The following is a 20,817-nucleotide window of genomic DNA, read 5'->3' as shown; positions in this document are numbered from 1 at the left end:
GAATTCCAATGACGTCCCCAGCTCCGAAAAATAGAAAAAAGAAAAAAAAAAGAATTCCAAAGACGTGTCTATTTAGTTGGACTTTTAAGTGATGTTAAAGGTAGATTAAACCACAATTGCTGATAATCTTTAAAAACAAACAAACAAAACAACACCTAAACATGTCAGGAAAATTATTCCTAAATTTTTAAGAGAAACATTTCTTTTTCTTCAGACAGCAGTAAGTTAGACTCCTTAGGTCCAAGCAGCAAGTTTCGCAGTGTATTTTTAGAGTTTAAGTTCATAACTATAACAAAACTAGGGGAACACCTAAGAAACAAAATAAAGGCTTACTTTTTAAAGTATTTATCAATTAGCCAGGGGTTATGGCACATGAGTTCAATCTCGGTATTCAGGAGGCAGAGGCAGGAGGATCTCTGTGAGTTCTTAGCCACCCTGGTTTGCACAGTGAGCTCCAGACCTGGCAGGGCTACAGAGTGAGACCTGGTCAGAAAAACAAGGAAAAACAAATAATGAAAAGATGTCAGTCTTCTTATCAAAGTTTGGACTACAAGAAAGTAATTTTGGAATTCACTGTGACTTATTTTTAATCTACTTACTTGTCTTTATTTTCAAAAACCAATAGCTAAGTTATTCGTTTTCATAATTTAAGGTTCAAGGGAAATGTTTGTCAGCTTTCTGGTATTGTAACGTAGCTGAGACGAGCAGCTTTATAAAAAGAAAAGGGATATTCTGACGAGGTTTTGGAGGTTCTAATTCATGACCAACTGGCCCCGTCGCTTTTAGGTAGTAGAGCGCATGGCAGCAGTGAGTGACGGAGCAAAATTGGGGATGAGTGGAGGGAACGGGGTCCTAGGATAACCTTCCCCTGCAGTGTCCTGCCCCTGAGCAGGCCTCCCTAGGCTCACCTCCAACTGACCCCTTTGGGGAACAAGCCATTACCACAGGGCTCCTTCCAAACAATAACAAAAGCTCACTGTAGAGGCCAGTAGGGGAGCAATCAAAGATGGAATAACTTTGCCACTTTAAATTGTTGATATATTTTGCTTCAACTGTATATCTATCTACATGTTTTATTGAAATGTTTATTTGAATATACATGGTGGGTGTCAATTTTGTTAGACTTATATGTTAGACTTAATTCCCAAATTGAATACATATGAAAAATGTGTAGAATGTAGCTTTAAGTTTTTCTTGTTTGTTTTCCACAGTGAATATAGTAAAAACCCACATATAGTGAGTTTTGTTGGAAATCAGGTAACTGTAAGAAGAGCTGATGGCTCCCTGGTACACATCAGCATTTCACCGTACCCTGCTATTCTCCATGAATATGTGAGCAGCTCAAAATGGGAAGACGCCGTAAGGCTCTGCCGCTTTGTTAAGGTACCTTACATACTGTGCACATAGTGTACACTAGTGTCCCCTTGAGAGATGAGTAACGGTAACATGTAAGGGTCAGGGTGACTGTGAGCAGTCACTTGAAGCAAGCACTTGAAGGCTTGTGGAGAAGTCAGACTCCTCAGTTTTACCCTCAGCGACTCTGACTTGCTACATCTGAGTGGAAGCTGAGGTACACATCTCAGCCTCCTCAGATTTTCTCTTGCATAGCTAAGATTAAGAAACTTTGCTTTGGATGAGCATTTCCTAACTGGTTGTATCCAGTATACTCCAAACAGGCTTGAACACGGCCCTTTTTATTAGTTGTTGGGTAACATCCCTTAGAATGCATGTTTGTGGGATGGCGTTTAGATGTTTTTCCATACAGTGGCTTGTTGGTGGCATTGTTTGAGAACCCACTATTCCTCTTTTTCCTTGTAAGTTATATTCCTTGCCACTTCTTAAAAAAAATAATTGGAAGCTCATATTGAGATATAAAGAAAAGAAATCTTTAATAACTAGAAACAAAACTTTTTAGAAAATTTTATTCAAAAGAAGGTCTCTGATGATAATGTTTTTAAATAGACTTAGTAATTTCTTTTTTGTTTGTTTTAGTTCGGGGTGTGTGTATGTGTGTGTGTGTGTGTGTGTGTGTGTGTGTGTGTATAAGGTTCTTACTTAGTATGTATCCCTTGATGGCTTTGAGCTTGCTGTGTAGACCAGAATGGCTTTGAACTCACAGAGATCTGCCTGTCTCTGCCTAGTGAGTGCTGAGATTATAAGTGTGCTACCATGACTAGCGTCTATGTAACTTATTTTATTATTGGTTTCTTTCAATGCCACGTTTCGTAATTTTTATTTGTAAATTAATTACTTAGTTGTATCACCATTAGAATTTAAACCACTGCTTATAGCAATACGTTATGAATCATAATGTAAATATCTGATAAGCAGGGTATCTGAAATGTGACCCTCAAGCGGGTTATGACCTATAGGTGAGAACTGCTGGTTTATACCTAAGATGCTTTTCAGATAATTTTTCATGTTTCACTTAGGAGCAAAGCCTGTGGGCTTGCCTAGCGGCTATGGCAGTTGCTAATCGAGATATGGTTACTGCAGAAATAGCCTATGCGGCAGTTGGGGAAGTAAGTAAATCATATTCAGGTAATGTGCAATTGGTTCTTTCTTAGCATAATTTGTTATATTTCTATTATTACTGACTTGTGATAGACATATTTCGCTTCCTCTTTTTAGATCGATAAAGTTCGGTACATCAATGCTATGAAAGATCTTCCATCTAGAGAGTCAAAAATGGCCCACATACTAATGTTTAGTGGGAACATCCAGGAGGCTGAAACAATACTTCTCCAGGCTGGCCTCGTTTATCAAGCAATACAGATCAACATTAATCTCTATAACTGGGAAAGGTAATAAGAACCCTTACACAGTCCCAAGACCCTTATGACCTTCATGTATTCTTCTGTCTGCAATTTAGACGATTATATTTTCTGGTATATTTAAAATTTTCTAATGCTACATAAGAATTTGTTCATTTTACATTTGTGGGTATCCTGTCTGGTGAATCTTAACATTTTCAAGCTGGAAAATGTCATTTGTGGAAATTTATGCTTTTTCTGAACTTGTTATTGATTAGAAATTGGGGTCTGAAGAAGAAAAGAGTCTTAAGATGCCTCCCAAATTTATAATTTCAGTGCTACAGAAGTGGTACTATTAGTAGAATTGTGTTAGCCAAGTTGAATTTGAAAGGCCTGTTATGAGCTAGGTAGTCCTAGTCAGTCATGGACTTGAACTCACAGGACTGGAAGTAGACTTGTAGACTCAGTAGCAAATGTAGCAGTGGAAGCAAGAGTAGGTACATGGACTAGAGAGTGTGAAGCGAGGCGAGCTCAACTGTACTTGTGTGTGGATGAAAGAAGAGAAACTTACCATATGATTCCATCAGTCAATCATCGAGAGGAAGAACCAAGGGGCTGGAGAGAGTGCACTGAGGAGGAATGAAGAGAGGTTTACAGTAAGGTGCTCAGAAGCATTCTTCACCCACTGAGCTTCATCAGCTTGCTCTGAGAAAGTGTAGGCTGCTCTTCTCTGTGGCACACTAAGGGCCTCCTATACCTCCTTAGATATGGATCTCAGAGCGAACAAAATTGTGTCACTCTATGTCCCAGAAATTATGTAGTATGAAACATACTTTTATATGTCCAAAATGTCTTTTATGGGCTTTGCTTTTCTCTGGGCTCAAAAATAATCCACATATCTTTTTTCTTTTATTGAAAATAGATTATTTTCTCAAATAGTAAAACCTGATTATGGTTTTCTGACCCTCTACTCCCAGTTCCTCCTCACCTCCCCTCCTCTCTGGATCTACTCCTTTCTGTCTTTCATTAGAAAAGAACAGGCTTCTAAGAAATAGTTACGGTTTTACCTCATTATATTTTATTTTGTTATATTTAACTATTATTTCTTAGAAGCCTGTTGTTTTCTAATTCTGAGTTATTAATTTTTGTTTTATCTTATAATATTTTATTTTGCTGTAGTTATGGTTTTATCTCATTATATTCTATTTTGTTACATTTAACTGTTATGTCTTTTTTTCCATCTTTATTAACTTGAGTATTTCTTATTTACATTTCGATTGTTATTCCCTTTCCCGGCTTCTAGGCCAACATCCCCCTATCCCCTCCCCTTCTTTATGGGTGTTCTCCTCCCCATCCTCCCCCCATTGCCGCCCTCCCCCCACCAGTCTAGTTCACTGGGGGTTCAGTCTTAGCAGGACCAAGGGCTTCCCCTTCCACTGGTGCTCTTACTAGGATATTCATTGCTACCTATGAGGTCAGAGTCCAGGGTCAGTCCATGTATAGTCTTTAGGTAGTGGCTTAGTCCCTGGAAGCTCTGGTTGGTTGGCATTGTTGTACATATGGGGTCTCGAGCCCCTTCAAGCTCTTTCAGTCCTTTCTCTGATTCCTCCAGTGGGGGTCCCGTTCTCACTTCCATAGTTTGCTGCTGGCATTCGCCTATGTATTTGCTGTATTCTGACTGTGTCTCTCAGGAGAGATCTACATCCGGTTCCTGTCGGCCTGCACTTCTTTGCTTCATCCATCTTGTCTAATTGGGTGGCTGTATATGTATGGGCCACATGTGGGGCAGACTCTGAATGGGTGTTCCTTCTGTGTCTGTTCTAAACTTTGCCTCCCTATTCCCTCCCAAGGATATTCTTGTTCCCCTTTTAAAGAAGGAGTGAAGCATTCGCATTTTGGTCATCCTTCTTGAGTTTCATGTGTTCTGTGCATCTAGGGTAATTCAAGCATTTGGGCTAATAGCTACTTATCAATGAGTGCATACCATGTATGTCTTTCTGTGATTGGGTTACCTCACTCAGGATGATATTTTCCAGTTCCATCCATTTGCCTATGAATTTCATAAAGGCATTGTTTTTGATAGCTGAGTAATATTCAATTGTGTAGATGTACCACATTTTCTGTATCCATTCCTCTGTTGAGGTACATCTGGGTTCTTTCCAGCTTCTGGCTATTATAAATAAGGCTGCTATGAACATAGTGGAGCACGTGTCTTTGTTATATTTAACTATTATTTCTTAGAAGCCTGTTGTTTTCTAATTCTGAGGTGTTAATTTTTGTTTTATAATATTTTATTTTGCTGTATTTTAATATTACACTTTAGAATTGGACAAAACAAACAGAGCTCAAGAGAAGACACAAGAAACAGAGACCCACTCATTCTCACACTCAGGAATCCCATAGAACCACTAAGCTGGAGACTGTAATCTATGTGCAGAGGGCCTTGATGGAGGTCCTGTGTATGCTGCTTCAGCTCTGTGACTTCATATGAGGTTTGATCATTTTATTTAGAGGACCCTCTGTCTCTTACACTCTTTCTTACCCCTCTTGGGGTTCCCTGAGCTCTGTGAAGTGATTTAATGGAGACATCCCACTTAGAACTTAGTGTCCCAAGGTCTCTTACTCTCTATATAATGTCTGGCTGTGAGTCTTTGTATTTGTGCCCCTCTAGTGAAGGAGGAAGCCTCTCTGAGGATGGTTGTACAAGGCACACAGATCTGTGAGTATAACAATGTCATTTGAAGTCATTTTATCACTATATATTTTTCTTTTTCTTCTCTTTTTATAGACCAGTATTATTTGGTTTTACCCTAGGTCTCTGGGCTGTCTAGTCTCTGGTTCTTGGTCACCTAAGCAGTGTCAGATATGGGTTCCATCTTGTGGAGTGGAGCTTCAGTCAGATCAGTTATGGCTTGGTCACTCCCAAAGCTTTGTGCCACCATTGTCCTTGACATATCTTGCAGACAGTACACCATTATAGATCAAATAACCCACATATCTTTCAACTATTAGAATTCATAACTCTCTCAGGGTTTAATTTCTGTAGCTATCCCTTCTATACCTTTTCCTTGAATAAAGCCGTAAAATGTATTGTGTTAATTTTGTGATTAATATATCACAATCTGTTTATACTCTCATGATACAACTGTTGATAAATTCACCTTCTCTGTCTTTGTGCTTCATTTACATGAGTTTGTTACTGTTGTGTCGTATATAGAAGATCAGGAAAGATGTTTGTTCTGCAAGAATGGTTAAACCACTTAAATTGTAAGGATTGAAAAGAGATAGGGTAAGAGTAATATTAGTAAACTATATTAAATAATAGAACATTACCACTAGAATTATATGAGAAATATGGAAAGCTAGTAATTACAATATTCTCTTTGTTGGTAGGGGGCAGTTGACATGCTCTTGCTATATAGTCTGTTCTTGCCACAAACTCACAACAGCCCTCCCACCTCAGCCTCCTGAGTGTTAAACACATCCAGCTTCAAGTGTTGTTTTTGAGAAAATATGTGCATTGATCAATGGTAGCTACTGTCGTTCATGTAACACTGAACATTTTAATACAACAACATTGTAATGGTCTTTATCTTGTAAACTTACTTTCTAGGTGGGATTCCATTCTATATCACTGATAATGGTAAATAGAAAGAGACTTATCACCAAGCAATTAGGTCCTGTAGTCCAGATAACATTGCCTGTATTCTGTTGGATGCTGCACCTCTTTAATTATTGTCCTTGTAGATATTTGTGTCATCTTCCATTTCATATAATGTATTCCTGAAGGAGAGAAACACTTTATATTACCTCTGTGTAATAGATATATGATATCCCTGTGCTTCCTATCCTCTAGTCCATGCAATAATTAATCATTTTGCAGTGCTCTAACGCTCCAAACATTGATTGGCGATGGCCAACTTACAGTTGGTTGGTAGTTATCCTAGCAAGGAGGTAGAGAACGGTGCCCGTGATGCTCCATAGCACCCTGTGAACCAGCCTTGACCTACCTGAAGCTGTCTTCCCCCAGACAGCACAGCTTCTAAGTTGTTATTCTCTTACCTATGCATTTCTTAGCTTCCGCATGTGACTGGGGTTGCTATGGTCTGGTTTTGTTTTCATCGTCTTCATCTTTTCTTTGGTATCTTATAAAAACCTTAGGTGTTTGAAGCTTATGCACATGTCCATACTAATTCCTTGCTGTTGACTTCAGTTTCCCTGCCATCCCTCTAGGCCGCTCACTGCTGACATGCCCTACCACCAAGTCTCAGCCAGAACCCTGCTTCAAGATGATTAAATACTACGGGGGTGAGAGAAGAGGAGGAAAAGAATGTATCCTGGGTGTTCCTCCATCCCTTCTCTCTGGCTTTGCCTTTCCTCTGCTTCTTGACTTCATCTATTCCCAATCAGAATTCTGATTACCTTCTATACACTTTAGAGATGTAAACAGACATCTCATGAGTGCTGTGTCCTGTTGGGAGTTACACAGCTGTCTATGTAACAGTGCCATTGCGTAGCATATGTTTTACATTTGAATTTCCTCTGTCTCCTTTCAGAGGAACTGATCTCAGGCCTCAGACATGCCAGGCAAGCATATATAAGCATATATTATCCTGGGATAATACCTTATCACTTCACTTGCATGAAGCTGGAAATTTGGGAGTTATTGTTGGCATCCTTCTTAGCCTCTGTCCATCTTAACCACTTACCTTCCTCGACCTCACCCAGTGTTTGTAACACTTCATAGTAGCACCCTTGTCTAAACTGATCAGAGTTCTCCAATGTGATGCCACCACTAATCTCCTTACCTCTAACGCGTTCCCTTCCTGGACACTATAATCGTAGTGATCATCTCGCAGTGGAACTCTAACCATGTGACACTTGACCTTCACCTCGTTTAAATGGAACCTAACATTCCTCATTGCTTGTAGTACAGATGTCAGACTGTGGCAAGGAGTCACTTCAGATAATCAAGGAAGTAATTATACCTGCCAAGAAACTTTAGAGAGACCCAGAGGTTGCCACTCTCTCCACATCCTACAGATATTTTTGAAACCATGTAGACTGTTTGTTCCTGTTGCATATTCATTTATTCAGCATATTTACTGAGTCTACTGCCATAGGTATATTTAGATATTTCAGAGAGATCTTCAAAAAAAATAACCTCTTTGGTAAAATGTGGTCTCTAAATATGTCTTGTGTTGTAAGAGGTGTTGGGTGATCAGGACTTTCGAGTCAGGCTGGTTTCATTTTATAGTCCATACTTACTGGCTATGGACAGAGTACTGAGGCTCTGTACATTTCAGTTTCCATATCATTAAGATGATGAAACAACTTCAAATTTACATCAAAATTGAACTAATTATATCTGAAAATACCTTAGCAAACTTTGTGACAGTTAATAAGCCTTTACTAAATAGTGTTATTAGTCGTGTGTTATGTATTTGTTGAGTACCACCAATAGACGGTAGGCACTGTGAATGGAGAGATGAACAAACCCAAGAAAAAGCCTGTGGCAGTGATTTTAATTGTAAAACTCTTAGCTGGCATGGCTAATATGAAACTTATAAGTAGGTAGGATAAGTATTATATATATCATATATAGGGTATGTATAAGTATGTATTCGTATACTTAGATATGGTAGAATAATAAATAATTAGGAAACACGTAAAAGTTATTCACATATAGAATAAGTGATAACGTGGTTGATTAATCATAGATTTGTATATCTGTGTAGCAGATGATGGTCCTGTTATTAATTTCTGTTATTGAAGTACCCTGACCAAGAAGTCACTTAGGGGAGAAAATAGTGGGGTGTGTGTGTGTGTGTGTGTGTGTGTGTGTGTGTGTGTGTGTGTGTTTAGGGAAAGGGGCTTATTTGACTTACATTTCCAAGTTCCAGCTCATCATTTTGGGAAGTTAAGGGAGAAACATAAGCTATTATACCCACAGTCAAGAGCACAGCAAGAACGGACACCCTCTGTTCCTTGCCTGCTGCTGTTCACGCTCAGCCACTTTCAGGGTCCAGCCCATAGAATGATGCTGCACACATTCAGGGTCAGTCTTCCTACCTTAATTAACAACTAAGAAAATACCTGACAGAAGTGCCCATGGCCAACCTAATGTAGACAGTTCCTAAATTAAGAGTCTTCTTGGTGATTGTAGCTTGTATCAGATTGACAGCTAAATAAAGCACAGGGATCTTTTCAAAAGGATCTTTTTACCTCATATATTTCTAATTTTTCCTAGGACTGGGCAGATGGTCATTCTCTCAAACAAAGGTCTTCATAGTTGAGGTATACTATCAAATGATGACTTTAAAATGTGTAGGGATTATGTATATGAAAGGAATTGTGTATATGCTAGGGCTTAAATGTATTCCTGCACTTTTTGCAGCAGAAAAGGCCCACACTGTCACACTGTGCAGGCCAAAGCTTCACTCCTTGGTGGGTTATTTGTTATGTGGTGAGTAGGAAGTCATGGCTATTCTGTACCAAAATCTTGACTGTTAAATCACCTTTGTTAAGGTCCTGAAACCCTACAGGGAGTGTGATTTACAGATGTAAATTTCAAGGGAGCTCCCAGCCTTTGAAGAATTATCAAATAATTCTTCAATATAAAACTATCAAAATTATGAAAAGGGTAATTCCTTTAAGGAATTGTCAGTCAGTGGAGAGTATGAGGCCGTGGTTAACAATGAGCATTTACAGATAGAGAAGAGAACAGCCTTACCAAATACCCACTGGTCATCAGGGCCGAGCTCAGCTGCGAAGTGCTTGCCACATGAGCACTTAAGGACCTTGGTTCAGACTCCAAGCGCCTGTATAAAAAGCTAGGTACAGCAGTGAGCCTGTAATCACAGTGCCAGGGGAAGAGGAGGACAGCAGGATCACTGGAGTTTACTGGCCAGCCAGTTTAACTGAATTGGCAAGCTCCAGGTTCAGTGAGAGTTTTCTTTAAAAAGTAAGGTATAGTGACAGATAGTGCTCACACCTAGCCAGATATTTATAACAACATCCCTGTAAGGCTTGGGGAATATCTCAAGATAGAGAACAGCTTCTAAATGCACTTTTCTGGGTGTGACAGTCACTGTAGTCTTGAACTTTGCAGCTGTGCTTACCTGCTCAAAACTTACCCTGTCAGCAATAGGTTTTGCTGGGGAGGAGTTCTATGGCCCCACCTTTTCTTGCTCTAATATGGGTTACTGATAGATTCTGGGATATGAGCAGTCATTGAATAATTTTCTACCATGGTAACACAGAGGACCTGGTTGTACTCAGTGGGTCACTTAATACACACATACAGACATGAATGTGGGAAAGAGATTTATAAGGATGGAAACAGGATGAGGAGGGAGATGGGTGAGAGATAAGAATAATAAGAATGCATTTTATACACATTTTAAAATGTTAATGAACAAATATAGTTAATTATGAAAACATTTCAAAAAGTAAAGTGAAAACCAATTGAAGATGACACCCAGCATCACTTTCTGGCTTACACACACACACACACATACACACACACACACACACACACACACACACACACACACACACACACACAAGACTGTGCTTTGGAGTAGCTTTTGGTTGGTAGAATGCTTGCCTAGTATACACAAGGGAGAAAAAGAATATGAAGCAAAATTCATTAGGAAGAGCCAAAAGGATAAAGTTGAAAACGACCTTGTTATGGAAAAGCACATAACAAATAGTGTGAGGAACACTACAGTTAGCCTTAGCAGTGATCAGTTTTTGCAGTCTCCTCGCCCTCCCTTCTCCTACCATTTATTTTAAGGCAGACTACAATTATCACATTTTATCTGTGAGAATTTAAGTGTATGTCTCCAAAAGATTTTAGCAGCCATAATACCGTTACCATACATAAAAATTATCAACAATTATATAATGATCCCATTTCTCAGTTACCTAATAAGTGTTTTTTATGGTTTGAACTGGAATCCATAAAAGACCCACGTTTTGTGATTAGTTGGTATGTCTTAGACAGGTTCTAGTTCTTTTTGTGTTTGCTTATAATTTTCCCACTGTAGAAACTGGGCCTCTAGGAGCTCCTATCATCTCGATATTGTTGATTACATCCTTATGGTGTCTGTCTCCTGAATTAGCTACAGATTCATCCTAAATCTGGAGCCTCGTAGGTTTAAGCTTAATTGGAGGATAGGGAGAGGGACCATGAGTACTGTAGCTTGTGGAATGTAGCTTCCAGAATGACTGGTCCTCTGTAGTTTTCTGATTATTAGCAAGCATTGATGGTCACTGCTAGGTACCTTAATTCTACAATGGTAGAAGGAAGTGTTGAATGACACATTAGATTTCTTTTGAGATCCCTGACCTCTACCTCTGTTTAAAGTTTCTGAAGGGGATGGCTTCTAATTCATTTGTGTGTTACTCTGCTTGAAAACCATGCTCTTCCTGGTTGTGTATCTGGATTTCACATTTGTGTGTGGAGATTGCCTGCACCCTGGAAGAATGTGGAGACTAGAGACTTGTAGGTAGGTAGTTTATCTGTTTGGTGTCTCCTTTGTACGTTGAGTGTCACTGTCCTCTGAGAAACTCAAATTCGGAGAGGAAGAGTGAAAGCCCCAGGTATACATTAATCCTGTGTAGAGGTGTTAATAAAATAATTTCTGATCTTCTGCCAGTTATATAAAGGACTTCAGATTTATTCAAGTTATGCAAAAGATCATATTTGGAAGTTATCATATCTTTTTATATAACTTCTTCCTATTTAAAATACATGGACTTATTCCAGCCCTAGAATCTAATGTCACATTTGTTTGGTTGCCAAACCATTTTAAAACTAGAGACATACTGTTCCCAAAACCCTTATATAATTTGAAGTAAGCTCCCTCCAAATGTGGTAGAGAAACATTTTTTATCCAGTGTGTATGCATTTAGAGAGTACTTAAAATAGCACATATGTAAATGTTTACTTTTAGCCATTACTCCTCAAATAATGCATGTTTTATTGTTATAATAATGACAGTAATGTAGAGAATACTCAGCCTAACCTCTGAATACAGGATTAGATATTACGTTGTCTTTTCTGCATAATTAAATGTATTGATGTTTGCATACCAAATTACTTCCCTAGAATTTTTTAAAAGCCCCAATAAGAGTGGCTGCTTATGAGTCCTGCTTTCACTTTTGCAGGCAAGCTGCCCCAGCCCATCACTTACTGCAAGGTGCCAGTAGTGTGATTCAGCAGTCTCCACTGACACACAGCTCAGCGGGGTCAGAGGCTCGGGTGGATAGAGGCTAGGAGGAGTAAGGCACCTCGGCCCACTGCTCATGAGAGCCTCTGCTACTCAGTCCTTGCCTTTTATTTCTCATGTCAGCCCCCCATCCCTGACTCATTGTTCTCTGAAAGACTTAACTTTGTACAAAATGAGGGAATTCTGGGAGTCCATGGCGTCGGGGTTTTATTGCTGTGAAGAGACACCATGGTCACAGCAGCTCCTATAAAAGGAAGCATTTAATTGGGGATTGCTTATAGTTTCAGAGGTTAGTCCATGCTCATCATGGCCTAGAACGTGGTGGTACACAGGCAGCTATGATGTGGGAGAAACAGCTGGGAGTTCTATATCCAGATTCACGGGCAGCAGTGAGGGCAAGCCACTGGGCCTGGCTTGGGCTCCTGAAACCTCACAGCCCACCCCAAGTGACACTCTAATAAGGCCACACCCATTCCGACAAGGCCACACCTCCTTTCTATAGTGCTACTCCCGGTGACCAAGCATTCAAATCTATGATCCTTTGGGGGCCATTCTCATTCAACCTATTGGAACAATATCTAGCATATGTTGATATGTCTTAGAAGAATCATGCTTCTTCATTTTGGCATTACCATTTATAGTACTGCTGACTTACATTTTTATAATGTCATTGATAGCTTCTCAATTGCCTATCAATTGTCAGTGGATGTAACATTATCTACAACATTATCTATTTCAAGGTAAATTACCCTGAAAATTTTAAATTTACTCCGTGTGTGTGTGTGTGTGTGTGTGTGTGTGTGTGTGTGTGTGTGAGTCTCAGGGGCGGGGGTTGGGGGATGGGAGTGAGGTAGAGAACACAGGCCGCAGTGCAAGCATGGAGGTTAGTGGACAACTTTATGGAATTGGTTCTTTCTCTTCACCTCTATGTTGGTTGCAGGATGGAATACAAGCTGCCAGATTTGTATAGCCAGTACCTTTTCCTGCCAAACTATCTTGCTGGACCCCAAAACTTCTTTTTAAAGGTGTTATTCAGTTTGGCTAATACTGGAGTTACAAGTTACAAAATATTAACCTTTTGTCTAAAATAACAGATTGATAGTAGTTGGCTCAGATAATTCATAATTGTCCCATTCATGTCATGGCATAATAGAAAGTGTGAGGATTAGTGTGCTTTTGACTACAACAGTGACGGTCACCTGTGCCTTAAAACATGGCATTGAACAGTGTAGAGACACATGCTCCACTTGGGTTTTCTTGACTCAAGTCCTGTGAATCATGAACAGCATTTTGACTAGGCTGAGACCCTAGTCAAATTACACAGACGCCGGGCTGGGATAATCTTTTCACCTCCTTGCAGATGACCACTGGGATAAACGTAATTCTTTGGTGTGGTGCTAGTGCTAGTGTTTTCTTTTCTTTTTCTTTTTTCCTTTTTTTAAAAAAGTAATTCTATTAAATAAAGGCTTATTTTAAAATAGTTTAGTTTTATAGATATACTGAATTATAAAATTTCAGTGGTGTTTTAATATTTTCTTTAGATGTTTAAATTTAATTAATTGATTGATTGATTTGTGCTCATGTGCATCGGTGGAAGACAACTTCGGGAAGTTGGTTCTGTCCATCATCAGGCTTGGTGGCCAGAACCTTTACCTGCTAAGACACCTTGCCAGCCTAGCATGCCTCTTCCAAGATTCAGTAGTAATAGCATTTACTCACAGTGGTTTTAATATCAGTTTTGTAGTTTATATATTTTTAATTTGATATAGTAATATCACTTTTTATTCTATAAGTTTGTTATAGATTCATAAAATGTTGCATTTTATGATGATTTACCAAAACTTTTTTGAGTGTTCTTCATACATGTCCTCTGCAGTACTCACTGAAGGAAATGCAAACTAGATCTCTGTTCAAAAGATGTAGTATAGACTGGCGGAAGTCCATAATACATACCTACCTTATAACTAGTGCTAGCAGAATAGTGTGCAAAAATGCTGTATTTGTACGAGAGGAGCTGGTCAGTAAATAGGGGTCATATCTCATGTGGGCCTTGTAAAATACATAGATGGCGACAACAGAAAATGGCTTTCTATTCTGCAGGGTAAGCAGAACGGTCATTTGTCCTATCTCTGACTTCAGAACTCTGTTGTGTAACAACAGAAATATTGACAATATGTAACTTCTCATTATAGGGCACTGGAATTGGCTGTAAAGTACAAAACCCATGTTGATACAGTTCTTGCTTATCGTCAAAAGTTTTTGGAGACATTTGGTAAACAGGAAACGAATAAACGATATTTGCAATACGCAGAAGGCGTAAGTATTATACAGTGTTTACAGTAGTATGTATGCCTTATGTAAACATCGTATAACAGAAGTTGAGCGATTCATACTCTAATTTCTTTAATAACGCACATCAGTTTTTATGATAATTTGTTTTGAGGTTGGTGCTATTTGATATTTTTAGGTAAATCATGTAGATATCTAGAAAGCTAACTCTTAGATCTGTTTCCCCTTGTTTAGGAAAAACACACACGCCCAAAACACCTTACTTCCACCAATGAAATTTTAGCTTATTTGTAAGACATTTTTATTCTAAACTGTGTAGTCTGTGACTTTGTACACTTGATTGTACTTGCAGAGGACAGAAGAAAGCATCAGACCCCTAGAGTTAACAGGCACTTGTGAGGGCCCAACATGGCTGCTGGGAACCACACCTGCACCCTCTGCTAGAGCATCAGGTGCCGTGCAGCCATCTCTGGCTCAAAACTACATTTCAAATAGCCAAACTGCAGCGTCCTTTCCTCCTTCCTATGCGACATGTACAGCTGCTGACGCATGGTATCTCAGTTGGAAGCTCAGCCAGAGCCAGGGGCTCTGGGGGTTTGTTAGCCCAAACAGGCTGCTGTGTAGCAGGCCACTTCCATCTTCTCTGGTGTTCTAGCCTCCTGCTTTTCCTCCTCGTGGACGGCATTTGAAAGTTAACAACAAAAGTCACAAAATAGGATTAAAAGAAAAAAGAAGTTAATTAAAACTTTCTGACTATTGATGTAAAAGTTAAGCATAGGAAAATAGCTTGTGTGGCCAGCATCTATGTGCTGATGTTCTGGTATCATTTGGGTCTGCCACCCAGTTATCATCCATAGTTATCTACTGTGCTAAAATTACAGCCATATATATTATCTCATAGCTAAGAGCTGAACAGATGTGTGCCCTTACCAGCACAGAGAGAGAGGTCCATCCTCTGCCCTTCCTACCAGAACACAGGAGAGAGAAATTCAGCTTTACTGAAGACAGCTCTTTTAAAACAGATTGAGTAGTACGTGTGCATCCATTGGAGTGCTTGTGGAGGCCGGAAGAGGGCGTTGGAGCAGGAGCTGGAGTTGTCAGGGACTGTAACCACCTGATGTGAGTGCTGGGAACTGAACTCTGCCAGAGCCACAGCTCTCCTAACTGTGGAGCCACCCCTCCAACCTCCTGGAGACAGCTTCAGATCAGATCAGAGAGGGCACAGAAAGATGACTCCAGGCCCCACGCCCTAAGTTTGTTCCCATTTGGTTACCTTCCCTTGGTTTCCTGTCTGAAGAATCTGAAACTGGTACTTGTTGTATCCTGTCGTATCTGACAGCCTCTTGTTTGTGAAGGGGCCGTATTAGCTGCAGTTCTGAGCCGTTGCAATGGCGTTTGGTTCCTGTGCCATGCGCATTGCACACACCGATAAACTGGCTTGCTTCTCTTGTTAATCTGTCCTTCATTACAGGAATCAATGTCACTATGAATTTAGGAGAGTTGAGGAAAATTGCCCTTCCTGACGTCTTCTAAGGTGGCTGTGGGAGGGGACATTTGGAAGGAGCAGAAACTAGAAGAGAGATAAGGGTGCATTTGGACAGGAGAGATGTCAGTAGTAGTAATCAAGGCCCCCAAAATGCTCCTGTCTCAAGGCCTTTTTCTTCCCTTTCTTGGTTATGCAGTTGCCTCTTCAAATCTTAGTTTTCCATTACCTTCACTGACCATTAAATTGAAAAACACCTAGAAATTCAACAAGCGATCAAATGGTCATGTGACTTCCTATTTTATACCAGGCACTCACTGTCTCCTTCCCCTTACATAATTTTAAAAATGTATTTATTACCTGTCTCTGTGTTTATTATCTCGATGAAGATAGTGGTTTTTAATGTTTTCGTCCGTTATTGAACCCTGTCCTTAGGTCAAGGCTTGACATAAACAGGGGTTCCATATTTGTTGCATAGAGAAGGCTATAATACAGGATAAGGATGCAAACAGCTGAGAGCTTCAGCAAAGTTCCCAGGCCCAAGGCTGTAGGTCAGTTATAGAGGCCTTGCCTAGCATATGTGAGCCATTGGCTCGATCCCTCGCTTCACATCAAACACACATTTCTGAAGTGTAGCTGATGACCAGTCAGCCATAGCACAGTGCTCTGGAGAGAGAATGGGGCCTGAGTGAGAAGACTGAGTGTGGAAGCTCTCAGAGAGAGTCAGGCAGGAGATGAGAAGTTGGTGAAGAGAAGGACTTGACTCTGTGGTTCCTGAAGGCAGTGTCCTTGAGGAGTGAGGGATAAGAAGAGGGTAGCCTGAGGCAGAAGGAAAACAGGGTGAGGGCTGTTAGGTAGCTGAGTAAAAGGACAGTGAATTCATTCATGGCTGATTGCCTCGGTATTCTCGGTTTAATTAGGCAGCTGCCCTTTACTAAGAGTAGGCAAACTGGGCACTAAGACAGAGAGCCATTAGACACGGATTATTTAAACGCTTTTATGCAACTAAGAAGTGACTAGGGATCAAGGTAAGTTCCAAATAGTTTGGCACTCCCTATAGTAGAGAGTACGGCTTTTGATGTAGACACTTGAAACTGTCAGAGAACAAGCACTCTTACCTAAAACAGACTGTTAAAAATATTTTTATTAGGACTAAATTATCTGTAGAACACAGTCCTAAAACTGGATAAATGTCAGGTGAGATGAGACAGTCATCTTCTGCAGGAGACCATCGAGTGATGCATTCACTTGCGTTTCAGCCCGGAACCGATGACGTCCTGAGCTGAACTGCAGGGCTGGCTGCAGGGCTGGCTGCAGGGCTGGCTGCAGGGCTGGCTGCAGGGCTGGCTGCAGGGGCAGCACTGCAGCAGGTGCTCCGTAGAGCTGTACCTCGGCTCACTAGCGAAACAGACATCAGTCAGTGTACGGCTGGAAGAAGGTCGAGGCAGGCAGCAAAGTTTGTCTCCCTTTTTATAACAGCTTTGTTAAACATGGAAGTGCATGCATTGCCATTTAAACTAGCAAGCTGTGGCCCGATGGAAACCACTCTTTCAATAGTCTAATATTTGTCTTGCTTTTCTGCAGGCTGTCATTGGATTCTTAGTACAGACAGTGATCATCTAGGCTAAAAGACATTCTATTAATTATTAATCAGTCTGTCTTATATATTATAAGTATGTACAATTATTTTTACGGTTACCAAAATATCAGCAAATTACTTAATGGAAATTTAGACAAAATTTGGAATAAAAAAATAACTAAATGATTTCATCAAATACTAGTAGCGCAAAATAGTCATGCAGTTCCGTTAGGATTGAGCTAATCTCTCAGTGTCTAAAGAGGAGTCTGCTCAAGCAGCCGTGCTGCTTTGGTCTGGTTTACTGTTTACTCAGTGCTCCTGTGCAAAGAGGTAAAGCCTCTTCATTTCTGACTGAGTCTTAGAGCTTTGGGTCTGTTTCACAGTTTGAACTTAGTCTAGAACCCAATTTTTCTCATGTCTTGCCTCAGAAGACACACATTCCTAAATAAGTGATCTCCAAATTTGTTTAACAGTGGATTCCTAAAGAAATAAATATTTCCAAAGAAATTTCTCATAGAACTCAGGGACAGAGGAGTCCTTTCCCTATATCAAATCCAATGAACTTAGAGATGAGTCTAAGCTAGGGTGTACGTGCCTTTGTCAATGGATAAAAGAGAAGCACATAAAACTCTTTTTGTTACCTCTTGTGTCTCCCAATCATGCCTGTCATCTGCTTCCTCTGATGGCTTTCATCAGTTAGTGAGTAACCACACCCTTGTCACTTTAACACACCATGGAGCCACTTGTGAAACAACATTCCCTTGTCTTTCCTTGCAAGCTGGACTTCTAATGGCTTAGATGTCCACAGCAGAGCTGGTGCAAGCACACCCTAGTTGCTTCCCTGCCCAGTTTGCCTTTGTTGGGGTCAGAGTTGCTGCTTTACATTGTCCCTAAGCTCCTGTGCAGATTCTGAAGTTCTGTGGCTGTTTCCATGTGCTGTGTACAGAGCTGCACGGAATTTTGGTCTTATGAATCTCAGAATGAGTCTTTCTTGTACTTTATAACCATTCTCTTGATCCCAAAGGTAGCTTGTGGGTTTTCAGCATTACTTCTCACTAACGTCTCTTAATACCTTCTCTGTCCGTGTTCTGGAAGTCATATATCCCATTTTTATTTACTCTTGGTTACTTTAGATTGACCAAAAACACAGGATATAAATACAATTCTCTTTTCCCTTCTGTTGTAGCTCCAAATAGACTGGGAGAAAATCAAAGCGAAAATCGAGATGGAAATTACGAAAGAACGAGACCGGTCATCCAGCGGCCAGTCCAGCAAGAATACGGGCTTAAAGCCCTAAGTGCCATGCCAACCTCTACCTAGTGCGGAATAACCAAAGATGTGCATGTTTTGTTTGCTTAAAAAAAAAGGCATAATTTTAAGGCTAGTGGTGTCTCTTGATGGTAGAGCACTTGCCTAGCATGCATGAGGCCCTGGGTTTGATCCCCAGCCCTGTCAAAAGAATAAGTGTATGCACTTTCTGTGTATTTAATACTTAAGGTACATTCAGGAAGATTAAGCACAAAATAACTTACACAATTCCATCATTTATATTTTTCTAGTCTAATAATTAAGAAAATATTTCTATATGCTTATCTATGCCCTAGGAGTGTGGATTACATTCCAGTTTTTTTTTCATTTCTTTATTTCTGGTTCTTCAGTATGAATAGCTATTAATTCTTATAATAAAGCCTTGAGTTATTTACAGTGTATTTTATTGTTCGTTTCTACTTGATATATAAATTATAAAGTATCTCCCATACTTTATAAAACAAAAATACAGGAGGAAGGGTTTGAGGAAAATGTTACAGTGTAGACAGTTGTATACTGAAGCTAATAGTTCAAATAGCAAAAGCTGGGAGCAACTCCGATGCCCATCAGCTACAATTAGATAAAACCAGGGTATTCACGTGCAGGGGAGTTATTCTCTCAAAAGGACTGAACTGTGGTACATGCTGCAACATGGATGGGCCCTGGAGAACTTCCACTAAGTGAAGTAGACTGGACATAGCACAGATGTCAGTCAGTCCTGCAGAGCTTACCCAAGACAACTGGAATAAGCAAGTTCTTCTGGTCAGAACAGAGACAAGAGGACAGGCACTGGAGGAAGGGAACTCAGGACTGCATTGTGCAGTTCCTGTTTTGGGGTGAGGGAGTCCTAGAAATTGGTAGTGGTGATGGTTAACACTGTGGATGTTGTAAACCTCTGTTGTCCTCTTAAAAGGATTCAAATGGTAAGTTTTCTTTCCAGGTTTTCTGTTGTTTTTTTACTCTATTGAAAAAAGTGGGCAAACTACATTTTCTTCATTCCTCCCTGACTTGAGAATATTTGTGCTAAGCCCTAGAGTCTGAGTTTTCAAAACTCTCCTCACTGGATGAACCTATTTGGCTGGCTTTAATCTAATGCATCCCCAAATCCCTAAAAGCTTTTTAACAATGCCACAGACATCCCTCTACAGTGTCCTTGAGCCAGCTCTGTGCATCACAGAGCTCATGAACACTCACAGGGGAAAATACCACCCCTGGCCTCCACGGTAACTGCTGATGCAGGTTTTGTTCATCGAAATGCCCGTAGTTCCAACAAGTACCTTTTCTTTTATAAACGGTTAGACTGCTCAATTCAAGTCCAGAGTTTGGATACATGAATATGTTCAATTCATGAAGTTGAGAAATTGACTTATATGTATTACATGCTTTCTACATTGTTACATTTCAGCGTAATGTTTCAAAAGAAAAAATGGCTAAAGGGTTAAATTTTATGTTTAGTATATTTATCACAATAAAAAAGTTTAAAAAAAATGATAAAGTCTATTTGTGTTCTTTGATATCTTACAATTCAGTTTATTCTTAACACTGCCTACCAGAGTCAGCAGTGGACACCACAGGCCACAGGTTGCAGCTGGACTGTGTTTTCTTCAGCTATCAGTTGCCCTGAGTCCCCAGCTATCTACACTTGTATTTGACATGGCTATACATTGGGGGCCCCCATAAACCCCTCCCTTTCAAGTTGATAATTCAGCAGAATCATCTGTGGAGCTTACAGGAGGGCTTCACTGAGGTTTTATTTGGAAGGATAAATGGAAGTCAAACAGACACATAGAGGAAGCACAGAGAGCAAGTCCTGGGGAGGAAGAAGGGCACAGACAGAACCTCCTCGTCCTGATCTTGTGAATCCAGGAGACTGTCCATCTTCCCCACTCATGAATGTGTTCAGCAGGAAGCATCTTCCCTGAGTATTGCTGTCTTGAGTTTTCTCAGTTTTGTTCTTAAAATTAAGGTTTAATTATATATGCATGATTGATTGAAACGTTGCCCTCTGTCTTGTTAGAGTTTTTGTTCCTGTGGTAAAACACCATGACCAAGAACAATTTAGGGAGAAAGGATTTATTTCTGTTTTCAGTTTCATATTGCAGTCCATCATCGAAGGAGGTGTGGTTAGGAATCCAAACAGGGCAGGGACCTGGAGACAGGGGTAGACCT

At 40.1% G+C, this 20,817-nt stretch overlaps 1 protein-coding gene across 3 annotated transcripts in view; it reads left to right on the top strand.

Moving 5' to 3' along the window:
• Nucleotides 1-19,049, top strand: part of Ift80 (intraflagellar transport 80) — a 94,310-nt gene extending 75,261 nt beyond the window's left edge. For all 3 annotated transcript variants that reach the window (XM_063281591.1, NM_001013911.1, XM_039102020.2), the window contains 5 exons: nt 1,212-1,383; nt 2,433-2,522; nt 2,632-2,804; nt 14,182-14,305; nt 18,527-19,049. In XM_063281591.1, the coding sequence (XP_063137661.1) occupies nt 1,212-1,383; nt 2,433-2,522; nt 2,632-2,804; nt 14,182-14,305; nt 18,527-18,637 (670 nt within the window). In that variant the 3' untranslated portion in view covers nt 18,638-19,049. The remainder of the gene's footprint in view (nt 1-1,211; nt 1,384-2,432; nt 2,523-2,631; nt 2,805-14,181; nt 14,306-18,526) is intronic.
• The last annotated feature ends 1,768 nt before the right edge of the window (nt 19,050-20,817 follow it).

This window comes from Rattus norvegicus, chromosome 2 (genome assembly GCF_036323735.1).
Source record: "Rattus norvegicus strain BN/NHsdMcwi chromosome 2, GRCr8, whole genome shotgun sequence".
NCBI classification, from domain to species: Eukaryota; Metazoa; Chordata; class Mammalia; order Rodentia; family Muridae; genus Rattus; species Rattus norvegicus.
The sequence above is the reverse complement of the archived record's forward strand: the minus strand, read 5'-3'. Positions and strand labels throughout refer to the sequence as shown.